The sequence below is a fragment of the Scomber japonicus genome, chromosome 5 (genome assembly GCF_027409825.1).
Source record: "Scomber japonicus isolate fScoJap1 chromosome 5, fScoJap1.pri, whole genome shotgun sequence".
In the NCBI taxonomy this organism is placed as follows: domain Eukaryota; kingdom Metazoa; phylum Chordata; class Actinopteri; order Scombriformes; family Scombridae; genus Scomber; species Scomber japonicus.
The window spans coordinates 14,951,829-14,965,255 of record NC_070582.1 but is presented as its reverse complement, the minus strand read 5'-3'; the positions used below and the strand labels follow the sequence as shown (position 1 = coordinate 14,965,255).

Below are 13,427 nucleotides of genomic sequence, written 5' to 3'. Positions count from 1 at the left end.
GTTAGCGTGAAACATTACTCCTTTACGCCCATACATACCCTGCTCTTATAATTGGACTAAAAAATGTTTCTGTTTCTTCAGATCACAAAAAAAGCTCCTTTCAAAAGCCTGAACACAGTCTGAGTGATGAGGTAAACACAAATTTGTCACTTAATTATAATCCCCAACCCTTTAATGCTCATATTAGGGCTACAAAAGGAAGAAGAGGCATGACACAAGGCTTTGTCACCTTCGGTTGATACTTTATGCTCGTGTTTGTAAAGATTACATAACCATGAAATATGGTTTGACTCAGTGTAACAACGTGGTTTTTACCATCCGTCTATCTCAGTATTTTCAATTAATAGCAGTTGTGGAAAGAGGGGTTTTGCACAGGTTTTTTGTTTGGGGACATACTGTGCTCCCATTCAACTCTGAATATACCAGTAACAGTAAGCCTATTATAAGATATAGTCTATGATGTGTATTAAATATTGTTTAATTATTTGGTACTGTAGCTACAGCAGCAGTATTGTGTATCCAAGGCAAATATCCTTCAGAGACAATAAAGTCTTATCTTAATTTGTTTTATCTTATATGTTGCTGTACAGAGTCTATATGCACATAACCACCTGCACCAAGAAAAGCTGAAATGTATTATTTCCTGTGTCAATTGGACAAATGTGACATTGCAGCATAGGATTTCAAATGGGTTTCTGAAAGATTTTGGTGTTTTTCAAGTTAAACATGCATACATTTTCCAGACAGATTGAATTTACCATGAGAAAGGCAATCTCATGGTAGATATTGAATAATATACAGTATATCATACCATTTTTAATCACTCAGGCTCACCATTAGGCTATTAAAATCTCACTGAAAATACAATGTAAAGTGGAACAACTCAATTGGGTAAAGTGGGATATCTGCAAAATGGAGGATTAAAAGACATTAAAATATGATTTTATGATATGAAAGTGGTGTTTTGAAAGTAAAACATTAGTTGTGCTGGTGCATTAGTTCAGATTTAAAAAATCAAATATGGCAAAGGAAACTGTTAATTACTGTGCCAACAAACTTCTAACAAAAAAGAAGCACAAGAGATAACCAATAAATGAGTCTGATGGGAGAAACAGCACACAATATCCAGTTTGTTGTTTGCATTATTTCAGCTACTTTTGACAGCATTGTCCTACATATATTATTCTATAGGTCAAATCTGCTTTTAATTAGCATCCTGAACTGCAGAACTTAACCAGTGTCTGTATATCATGTATTTGTCCTCTTCCTAATGAAAAGGCACCGCTGGGATTCGAACCCAGGATCTCCTGTTTACTAGACAGGCGCTTTAACCAACTAAGCCACGGCGCCGCTGAAGAGCCCGCGGTTATTATTGGTCAGTAGCGTCATACTTGCGAATGGTCTAGTAATATTAGCCGATAACTCACGTAAATGCGTCATTATGTACGTCCGACTACTAAAATACTGGCAAGAGGTTTATAAGCTAATTAATATTACATGTATGGCTGATTTTGCTTTATTGTGTAGTTAATTTTTAGGTAAGTTACAACCGAGGGAATGAGAAGAAAGCATACTATATCAGTCTTATAATTATTTTAGGTAAGTATGTTTGCTAGCAAAAAAACATATGAAAGAATGTGAGCTTGAAATGTGAGCCAGACGGTGAAATCTTACATTAACAATAAAAATTAGAATGTTTTGTTTTAATGTTTTTATTCTGTCGTTTTATTTATGTGGTATTTATTCCTTTCTTTTTCTTATGTACTGTTTGTGAATCCCCCTACTGGCACATTGTTCCCAAAACTGTAGGCTACCTCTTGTGCAGTCCTGTACTCAATAAAGTGGAGAACTACAAACAAAAACACCAAAATTATATTTGACTCTGCTTTAAGTTTACTCTAATGACCAATTTTTTGAATACCTCTCCCCCCAACCCTGTAATTTGATGTAGGCCTATTGTATTTTTTTATTTTTTATTTATTTATTCTTTCGTACAATTACCACTTACCCAAAAGTCGTCTCGTATATCGAGGGCGAGTTGCTATGGTAACAGCAATATTGCAGAAAGACGTACGAAGGTTAACGCCGACTTTTCCACGTTCGTTTTTAGCATTAAATTGTTGATACATTTTAAGACAGATACTTTAAATCAGTCAATCCCCATGATTGACACAAGACCTCAACCAGACGTTTTTAGTGGGAGGGTTTTAGGGTAGGATGTGTTTCCGGTTGATTTACTTCTTTTTCTAGGACGGCGAAGTCATGGCCCGCCTTATTCTGCTTCTGATTGGCCAATCTCACGCCTCATGTCTAAAACAAACCAATCCAACTAACGCAGATAACGAGTTAGGGCGGATTTTGACTTCGCTATCCTAGGAAAAGTGGTTACACATACACAAACACGCACGGACACACACGTGTGGAGGTAATCTGGCGTTCAATGTTGTCACCACACTTGTGAATCTCACCAGACGCAGGTAGGTTAAAGTGAAACTTTTGGATGGAAATGAAAGTGCGTGTTGTAATATTAACAGTGAGTTTTTCTGCTTAGCTTTGCTGTTAGCAACGTCAACCTTAGCCGGCGATGTTAGCTTATTGATGACACTGCGAATGCGCTAGCAGCAGGTTTGCTAACTTTTGAGTGTAAGCAAAATGATTTTATGCCCTTTTTCAGTGCCTGCGTCAAACTCTGGCCCATAAAGAAGTCTCTGCAAGTGTTTGGCAGCTGGGAGACAAGACGAGTTTCCCAAATCCACACCTGTTTCGTGCTTCCTCGGCCTCACAAGCGGTAATACAGTAGCATCGCCTTATAGGCCATTAATGTTGGTTCAGCTCAGTTCAGTCATGCTGCATCATTACTGTTGCCTGTTTTGAATCAGCTGTAGTATGTACCATAATATATACTCCTGCTGCATCAACTTCAAATACAGCATCAGTTAAATGTGTCAGTGGGAATGTATTGTGATACAGTATGTATATAGACCGGTGCACCTTACCAAATTTCATTCCTGGCTCATGTTATTAACTTATAAGGGTTTGTCATTAGATTTAAAGTGTGGAGCCATAGTGATCGAGCAGTTCACTTCCACAAAGACAACAGATATGAAAAAAAGTCAGAATTGACTCAGCTGATATTATTATTACAATTCTTACAATTAGGCCCTAGTTTTGTTCAGTTTAGTTTAGCTTATGCAAATTATGACATTAAATGACATAGAACAACATAGATGTCAGGTGTGAAATGATGAGGTCGAAACTTATTTTCATTGTCCTCCTTGATGTATAAATGGCAAAGATGCAGGAGCCCGTGTGATTAGGTAATTCAAGAGGTTTTACTGTCAATTGGACAGCAACACAGCAGATCTCAACAATGAAGTCAGTGAAATTTGACTTATGGCTTGGCTCTAGTAAGTAATAATGTAATAAAATACCAGCAATTACACAAGCATAGTAACTGTGATGGCCTGCACTTCCAAGTTTTCCTTAAGCTAAAATTTCTCAAAGGTAATTTATTAACGTTTGTTGTACCACATAACTTAATTAAAAAGGTATCCACGTTTGAACCTTGGCAAGCACAAGTTGGGAATAGTAGCTGCAGTCTGGTCTGATTTAGAGATATTCAGGGGCTCAAGCAGAATAGCATAGTAAGTGCCCACATCTTTCATCATTCCCCCAAACTGCAACACAGGAGATGCTTACTGTATAAAAGCGATGTCGTGATCGCTGCTTCAAGTACAGCTTTGTTGTAAGTCATTCCCTTCGCAGGCGTTCAGTCCAAAAACTGACCTGTGTTAAAACAACAGTTGGTCTGAACGCAGCCTCTATTAACTTACTTCTTGTTAGCTCTCTACTGTTTTGAACTGATAAAGACAAAAATGCCCTTAAAATAACCCTAATGGTATCATCAGCATTGTTGTCTCCGACTTGTAAAGGCCACAGAAGACATGATACAACTTATTTTACCGTAGGAGTGAAAATGAAACTTTAAATTGTGTCCCTAAAATGTTACCTTCACTGTCTCACAGCTTGGTTGCAATGGCCGAATCAGAGCCCAAGCCTGTGCCTGTCCAGATCAGAGAAAAGAGAGGTTGTCCACAGGATGAGGAGGAAGATGCTCTGTCAAAGAGGCCCAGAGTTGAGAGTGATCATGGGAATGGAGGTACTGCCCAGCGAGAAGATGAGGAGGAGTTAGAGGTTGAAGAAAATAATGGAGAGGAGGATGGTGAGACTTTTGCTGATATGATGAAGCATGGCCTCACCGAGCTGGATGTGGGCATCCTGAAGTATGTCAGTGATCATGAGGGCTTCTCAGGAATCCTGAAGGAAAGGTTTGTCCTCCAGAGAAATAGACTTCCACATTTTGTCTCAAATCATTGAGTTTGTTTGTGTAATAAATCGTTTCTTTGGTTTGTGCTTATGCATAGGTATTCAGACTTTGTGGTGAATGAAATCAGCAAACAAGGAAAGATATTGCATTTAGATGACCTCTCTATTCCTGCAGAAGTCCAGGTAAGATATTGGATTAAATTCAGTTATTCAACTAAACATCTCTTTACTATTTGTACTTTTTCACATGGCTACTCCTAAAAGTTGACTTTATTACTTCTTAATATGTTTGTCTGTTTGTTTTGTGTTAGGAAGTTGCAGAAGCTCAAGATGAGGTGCAAGAATCTGATTTGCTGACTGAAGAGCAGAAAAAGGAACTCGGGGAACTGCAGCTCTTCAAGAATAAAGAGGGCAATGTCTCCATTGAGGTGAGTCTACTGGATAGGTTAACTAATATTTCAAATTCTCTTATATCTGACAGTCAGAGTTATTATCTTCTCTTTTCTTTGCATTGAAGGTGGTGGATGATTCAAAAGAGAAGCGGACGCTGTTCCACAAAGCCATCAAAACTCAGTTTCCTGGTCTGGAAACAAAGACAGAGGACAAAGAAGGTCGCAAGTTCATAATAGCCTATCACGCTGCTGGGAAGAAAGCTTTAGCAGGTATTTGGAGAGGAGAAAGAACCACATACTAAACATCATAATTAATTTAATGGTCAGTGTAAGGATTTAATGCATGTCTTGTTTTGTTGTTTTTTCATCTGTTGCTATGCATGTAATCATAGCTCAATCCCAAAGCAATGAAATACAATGCACCCTCTTATGCATGTGCATGATTAACACACCTGCATGATTTTTCTCATATATTTAGTCTTAAAGATATTTGAAAAAGCATTTATTGATTATGGACTCATCATATTGTTCAATTGAATGCTCATTGAGATTATGACTTGGTATGTTCAGACTGAACAAATTCAAAGACAGCAGAACTACCTTGGTGCCTTGAAAAGAACTTTCACCTCGTGTTGCATAAACCATCTAAATGCCACACTCCACTCGTAGGCCCATGCATGCAGATCTCACCCCTGACAACTCGCCCCACAGTATATAAGCATCTCTTTCTTAGTAACACTATTCTATCCTCCTTTTGCTCTTCTCTGGTGGATAGAGGTCAGAACAACTGCAGGTAAGAAATAATTCTCCACACAAGCACAGAGGCAGTTGGGTGAGGTTAAAACAGTGTTAGGTGCTGTAATAAGAGTTCAAATATATTTCCATTCTGTAGATAAAAATAATCTTGATTTTAAAAACTGGCTCAAAGTTGGTTTCTGTATCGTGCTCAGAAAAGTGTGGAAGTTGAAAATCTGTAAAGGTATAGCTGGAATCTTGGGATGCCTCTGAAGTGATATGTATATTTGTAAATATGAATCAATGATCATTACCTCATATTTTCCTACTCTGTATTTCAGTACAATTTTTTTTTCTGTCTCCATGAAAGCCCCAAGGAAACACTTCTGGCCCAAAAACCGTGGCAGTTTCTGTCACTTTGTCCTGTACAAGGAGAACAAGGACACCATGGACGCTATCAACGTGCTTTCAAAGTTCCTCAGGTCTGAATAAAACATTTGTCATTTGCTTTGTAGAATATGATTAGATAATCAAAGAGAGAGTCTCTTTGCACAATGATATGTGATTGAGGTTTTGATGCTATGTCCACTGATATTTTCTAGGGTTAGACCCAATATGTTTTCCTACATGGGAACCAAGGACAAGAGAGCCATCACTGTGCAGGAGATTGCTGTGCTCAAGTGAGTGTGTAATGTTCTACCTAATAACTACATTAATACATTGTGCATTGATTGTAAGATTTTCTGTGGATGATTAAACTATACAAGTTGCATTTTGCCGCCAGCGCTGGAGGTGTTTTTGCTCTTTCTCGTTGGTGGATCAGGTTGTTGTACAAGATCAGTAATGAAAGAAACTTATTCTCTGTCTGATCAGGATCACAGCAGAGAGGTTGTCTCACCTCAACAAGTGCCTCATCAACCTGAAGCTGGGAAATTTTTGCTACAAAAACCATCCTTTAAAGCTGGGGGAACTGCAGGGCAACCACTTCACTGTGGTCATCAGGTCAGCAGATGTTATCACACTTTTTATTATTATTCCATTAATGTGCTTCATTGTGGATGCTGCCTACCTAAAACCTGGGTGCAGTAATCAACCAATGGCTGTCTCTGACAGGTGATAATGCAGCTGGTATATTCTTCAGTTGCACTCCACGATAAAAAAGACCAATTACAACCCAAATATGGACATGATAGTTGATAACTTTTATTTTTAAACAGAATGCAGTTCACCTTGAATTGTTGTTTAATCTGACGACTGGCTCAAATAACAGGATTGAGATTCAACTAATCAAAACCATGTTTGATATGATCATGAAGGGTCTAAATGATATGATTATTGAAGTCTGAATGAAGAAGACTAACAAAAGAAATAGAACAATATAAGCTTCACAAAGATGTGTTTCTTCAGTGTCTCTCAGATTGGATTGCTTTGATTCTAAATGTGTAATACATATTTTGCATGGTCATAGTGTTCAGTTAGTACACTTGTATTGTCATGTTTATATTTAATGTATTACTAGCTATCATGTGCTCCCTCTTATATGATCACAGGTATTCTGTAAAGATTTGCAAATGCCACTTGTGTCTTTTTTTGGTTATAATGCCTCCATTTTTAGGCATCTTGTCAATACTTTTAACCTTGTTCCAAGAGTATATGACACATTGATGTATTGGTTAACATGTTTGTTTGTCAGAAACATCTCAGGAACAGATGAACAGGTCCATCAGGCCATGACGTCCCTAAAGCAGACGGGCTTCATCAACTACTATGGCATGCAGCGCTTTGGCACCACAGCTGTGCCTACACAACAAGTTGGCAGGTGAAGTGGAGATACTGATATGAATTACTAATACATAAAAATAATATTTTATTTTATGTAGTACCTTTCCTCAAACTTACAAAGTGCTTCACAGTTAAAACAGAACAATAAAAGTCTAACATAAAAGATGGCACATGGCAAAAGTTGTGGCACAGTGGAAAACTCAAGTGTTGATTCATGTCTTTGTCGGGCAGGGCCATCTTGAAAAATGACTGGAATGCAGTGGTGGATTTAATACTGAAGCCTCGTCCTGGGGGTAATAAACTATTTTTGACACTTTTTCTTCTTCCACCTGTAAAATGGCTTTGTCGCATTTCTAATATTTCTCTTTTTATTGGTTTCTGCAGCAGAGAAAGAGTTCTTGGTCCGCTGCAGGGAGGAATGGGCAAAAACTCAGGATCCAGAGGCAGCCCTGAAAAAACTGCCCAACAAGCGCTGTGTGGAGGGGCAGCTGCTGCGAGGCCTGTCCATGTACGGCACGAAGAATATCGTTACTGCATTTGGACTGGTTGGTTTTCTATTAATAATGCTATTAGTTTAATATGGGCAGATGAGACACAACTTAAATAATTAGAAATAAGAGTTGGTCGAAGTGCTCTCATAACCAAACTAGAGCTACAATGATTAATGGATGAATTAGTTGATTGACAGATTGACAGAAAGTAGTTATTAGTTGATTGACAGAAAATTAATCACCAATTAATTTAATAGATTAATCATTTTGAACCATTTCTAAGAAAAACTGCTAACATGCTTTGTTTTCATTGTCTTAAATGCAAATATTTTAGTTTCTTTAGTCCTCTATGATGACTGAATATCTTTAGTTTGTGAACTGTTGGTCAGGACAAAACATGAAACTTCACATATTGGGTTTTGAGAAATCGTCATTCATAATTTTCACCATTTTCTGACTTTCTAAAGACCGAACTAAAACCAGATTAAATAATGAATTCAGATAATGAAAATCATTGTTAGTTGCAGCCCTAAACCAAACTGCTGGGTGACCAAAAGTATGACTATTGTACTACGCACACGGCAGGTGTCAATATGTGTATGCGTATAAATTTAAATCACTATTCACTAGCAATTTATTTATATCCCAAGTTCATTCTCATGACGATTATTTGTTGTTTTCCCAGATCCCCCGCAACAACCGTCTGATGTACATCCACAGCTACCAGAGTGTGGTGTGGAATACTATGGTGAGCCGCAGAATCGAGGCCTTTGGACTGAAGGCTGTGGAGGGAGACCTGGTGCTCAGAGGAAGTTAGTAGTTCACTTTTTCTGCTGGCTAATGTTGTTATCAAGATCATGTCTCTCTTGAGATAATGTAAAATAAATCAAAATAAATCTCTTCAGTACATTTTAAGCATTAAGCTTAAAATGTTAAACTGAAATTTTAAGCATTGAGCTTATTCCCAAATCAATGTAGATTATATAGCAATTTCTTTATGGCTTTATTCAAAGCAACCAAAACAATCTTGTTACTATTTAAGTAAAATCTATAAAATACAGAGCCCGTAACGGGACATGGTAAAAAGAAAAAAAAACGTTGGTTTCCCTTGCTCACGAGAAACATTTCTGGTGAGCATGAGATACTTTCTGGGGAGCACAAAATACTTTTCTTCATGAGCAGCCGAAGGTAGCATAATTACACTGCTCACGGTTGCGTCCTCCGACACATGCGTTGCGTGTTGTGTCCGTAACCATGTGCGCATTTGGAAAGGGAATTCCTGGGAAATCCAATCAAAAACCATTTCCCGATTCCCGGGAAATTTAATGACAGGAACCAGGAAAAAATATTATTATTTAAAAATAAAAAACACAGAACATTTGTGAAATATATTCACTAAAACATAGGCAGACAGTTTACTCTCATAAAACATGCATAGGTGTGTGTAAAACACAACACAGCCGATCAATTAACACTACGCACTATGATTAGAAAGTCCAAGCTTGTTCTTCTGAGTCATGCCTGTGTTAGTATGCAGTACTACGAATTTCGTTAGTTTATAATGTAGATTTGTAAAATATAACTTTTATGAGGATCACAGTGACAGACAATAAACTTAACATTTCATAATTGTGGTAACAGCGGTGCAGCAGATGTAATGAAGTCCACGCAGTACACTAGATGCAAACGAACATTAAACCTATAGCCTATTCATTATAATGTCGATGGACATAAATTGAGTACTTTTGCTTTAATAATGATAAAATAATACACAAAAAAATGATCTAATTGGGAACCCATATATGCATAATGTCTCCTCGTTGCATTTAGTGTCGGGGTCAGACACAACATAACGGTGACGACTTGCAAGTAAAGCAGCAATGTCCTTTATAATGAGGTCAAAATATAGCCAAACTAACCCCTGTACTGTCATTTTCACACAGAAACACAAACTGAAATGCAGAGGATGGTCTTTCAGACACCATGCATGCATGCAATACTTTCTGGTGAGCACAAGATACTTTGGCGTGCTCACACCAAAGTATCTTGTGCGCACCAGAAACATTTAATTTTTTTTTTCTTTTCCTCATGTCCCGTTACAGGCTCCGTAATAAAAGACTATAGGAACTTTCCAACCAAGAAATTATCTCATGTCTCTCTAAGACAAATATTGGGTTCAGAAAATTGCATTTTATTTCACAGGGTTTCAATTTTCAAAGTGACCACCTTTTTAAAAATTGTTACTCAAATAGCATTTTCAGCCTCATGGTGTTATGACGGAAGTTATGCTTGCTGAAGTGTTGTTTCTAATGTTCATAAAGCAACAGCACACGTACTGTCTGCTGAGGAAGCGGAGAACTGCCCCATCCACGACATCGTGATGCCGCTGCCAGGCTTCGACGTCATCTACCCTTCACACCACGGTAAGACATGGCTCTGTTTTTATTTAGAGTTCGTATATTTTCACAGTACAAGAAAGGATAGCTGTGAAAACTAACATTGGGTGGTTGTAACACTAATGTATGTGAAAATGACAACACCCATTCCTCTTTCTTAAACACACAACAATAGAAATATCTGAATTGGAAATAAAACAATACAATATAACAGGTAAATGCTGTTCTGGGCATTTAATTGTTTGTCATTACAATAATGTTTGTGTCTGTGTGTCAGTGGGTAAAGGTTACGGAGAGATGCTCTCTGCAGACGGGCTCGACATCGACAACATGAGACACAAAGTGAGGGACTACTCTCTCGCTGGAGCCTACCGACGCATCATCATCAGACCCAGTGATGTCAACTGGTTAGTCTACTCAGCCCTCTGTTTGGACAGCAAATTAAACACTAGTGTATTATTTCTTATTATTGTGTCATACCAAGGCTTTAATGGTGTAATATCAGCCACATTACAATTCTCAGGCTTATTGTGTGCTGTATATTGTTTCTAATATTGTGCTATCATTTCACAGCTGTTGCTCTATAAACTGTTGCGTTGTGGTAAATCTTTATTTTCTGTGTAGGGAGGTGATTCAGTATGATGACCCCAGGATCTCGCTGGTGCATACTGATTTTGAGAAACTGGAGAACAAACCCGGCCCTGTCTTCAACAAAGGTGAGTTAGGACAAGGGGATGGAACATTGGCATACATAACAAATTGCTTTAAATTGTTTGTCATCCAGATTTTGCTCCTCAGATGACTATTATTTTTTGGCTTGGGGGCAATACAACAGGCTTTCTTGGTTGTTGATATGGCAAAGAGGTGCTTATTTACACACCTAGCTGACACAGAGTAACATTAGCATTCATTTGAAATTGTGTGTCTGCACACATGAAGAATGTTAAGTTCGATATTCACTCTGCCTGTGGTTTTGTTTTACTCTCCAACAACTTCTGACAAATGCAGATAAATGCTCCACAGAGTTCACTAGCTAGTCTCTAGCTTTGTCTGTCTGCAGTTTGGCACTGGGCAGGGAGTGTCCCTTACTTTTTTGAAGAAAACATCTGGCTGCTGCATCTGGAAACTGTGCTGATGAGAGCATTGAACCAAAACAGTTAGCTGAAATGCTAAAAAGTTGGAGCTAGGAGGAACTATTTGTCACTACACCTACATTAAAACCTTTCACATGAAACTTCAAATTAAATAAGTCATTTGAGTCATTGTTCATATAAAAGTATTGATAGGAGCAGTCTGTGTTTTTGGCTCCAAAAATACAGTATTCACTACAGTTTATAGTAAATCAGTCTCCCTTGCAACGAGAACTGCCAAGAATAAGCTTCATCCCCACTGGTCATACACCAGAGGTAATCATTAAAAAAATGAATCTATAGCCTTTTGGTGCTGCAAATGATATTTTCCGCTTTTTTAACGCTCAAGTAAGCCATGGATGTGCAGTAGCTGGGCTGTACTAGATTTTCCACATTGATGAATATGACATAAGCTTAAAGCAGTCAATTTGGGGGACGTTAGGTGTATAGTGTTGAGAGACATGGATAATTGTTTTGTTGGTATCTCATTTTGGATATTTGTCATCTCTTATAAGTATAAAATTACAAGTTTGTTCTCTCTCCCCTGACAGAGGGGAAGTATCGGGCTCTGCGGATGGAGTTCTCCCTGCCTCCCTCAACTTATGCTACCATGGCGATCCGAGAGGTCCTCAAGTTGGACACTAGCATCAAGAAACAGACGCAGCTCAATACCACCTGGTTCAACTGAGACTAAAACACATTGTGACTTGAGCTGGACTGCTGCAGGCTGCAAAGCACCTGTCTACTGTGGCTACTTACTGTTGTGAGTGTCTTAAATGTATTATGTTTGCGTGAGACAGAGAGCTGCTGGGTTCTGTGTGAACCTAAAAATAATTTCTTTGAAGTACAAAGGGCAACAATTTATCATTATTTAGCTTCTCCTTTTTTAATGTTTTTACTTTCTCTAAAATATTTCTGTGCTTCACAGATAAAGCATATTTTGACAATGATTTAAGTAAACCTTGTGCTTTCAAGGTGCTTGCTCACAGTCCTTGCTGGACACAATGATCAGCATGCACTGTTTGTACAGAAATATGAGTTTTTGTTTTTTAACTTTCATCTGAATGTGTGAATTGAAAATTCCTCTGAAGCGAGAAATTAAAAAATGTTGAAAGGTTGACAGTCTCCTTTATTGTTGTAACCATGATGATAGTTAGTGTGGTGGTGTTTCACAGGGGATTTAGTTGAACCACTATTTGTGTTTGTCCCTATTAGGAGGTGTTCCCAGACTTTCCATAGGAAGCTGTTTTATGTGGATTAGACACTATTAGATTAACACTGCTTCCCTCTTCTGGCCATCGAGGGAATCTGTCCTTCCAGTGGAGGATCTCAAATGTATTTTAGGCTCTTATCAGTCTGCTGCTGGTCAAAACAGGCTCTGTGGAGCTGACAATCTGGCAGTGTGGCATATGCCAGTTGGCAGGATACAGCTTCCCTCTCAAACTAAATGCAGTTACTAATCATATCGTTGACCCTGGGGCTATGTCTGCTTTGGATAATTTCTGTTTTTATACTGTTTCAAACAGTCTGTTTGTACCATCTATGACCTGCTATACCACTGTCTTTACATAGAGCACAACCAAAGTAGGGATTACATTTTTAAAAAGTCACAAAAAGAGGTAGTGGGACAAAGACTTTTATTTATTATATCCAATTTCAATTAAACTTAATGTAGTTCACATTTATTGACAGTTTTTCAAAATATAAATAAAAGGGTCTTCTGCAAAAATAGATGTGGAACCTGCTTTGGACGAACATTAAAAATATGCTGAACTCAAGTTATTACTGCCATCTAGTGTGGTACAACCTGTTCAGATGTATATTAGAATATTCTTGAAATGTATATCATCATAAAACTCCAAAATCAAAGATATGAATGTGGATATTGGTCCAATTTGTTCTGAATTGGTCATCTGGGTTTTATTATGAGAGGAGCACTTGTAGTGCTACAGTGGAGTGGCTGGATGGCAAAATGTAAAACCGTTGGTCTAATCTGTGTGTGCTGAACAAAAGGCCTACAGAGGCAGGTGTAGTTCATACACCCACTCATTAAGCCACAGTGGATAAGCTCTTCACTGAAGATAAAGTGGGAGCGAATGAAGGGCACAACCATGTAGACTACCAAAGCTGAGTAATGTACTGTCAAACATTTAAATTATAATTAATATGTTGAAA

The 13,427-nt window shown here is 38.0% G+C and overlaps 1 protein-coding gene and 1 non-coding gene across 3 annotated transcripts; one reads left to right on the top strand and one right to left on the bottom strand.

The window, feature by feature from the left end:
* Positions 1-1,276: 1,276 nt before the first annotated feature.
* Positions 1,277-1,350, bottom strand: trnat-agu (transfer RNA threonine (anticodon AGU)). Its single transcript has one exon. It is a non-coding gene; the product is annotated as a tRNA-Thr (tRNA).
* Positions 1,351-2,393: 1,043 nt separating this feature from the next.
* pus7 (pseudouridine synthase 7) lies at positions 2,394-12,364 on the top strand. Of its 2 annotated transcripts, none has more exons than XM_053318876.1 (17): positions 2,394-2,477; positions 2,675-2,788; positions 4,026-4,328; positions 4,425-4,509; positions 4,638-4,754; positions 4,844-4,988; positions 5,824-5,935; positions 6,056-6,133; positions 6,327-6,455; positions 7,147-7,272; positions 7,467-7,528; positions 7,623-7,780; positions 8,412-8,538; positions 10,048-10,149; positions 10,400-10,529; positions 10,747-10,838; positions 11,804-12,364. In XM_053318876.1, exons 3-17 carry the CDS (start codon positions 4,036-4,038, stop codon positions 11,938-11,940), a joined length of 1,893 nt encoding a protein of 630 aa, XP_053174851.1. In that variant the 5' UTR covers positions 2,394-2,477; positions 2,675-2,788; positions 4,026-4,035; the 3' UTR covers positions 11,941-12,364. The 2 variants fall into 2 exon arrangements, with proteins under 2 accessions (XP_053174851.1, XP_053174850.1); XM_053318875.1 differs by having other exon boundaries at positions 7,620-7,780.
* Positions 12,365-13,427: the final 1,063 nt, after the last annotated feature.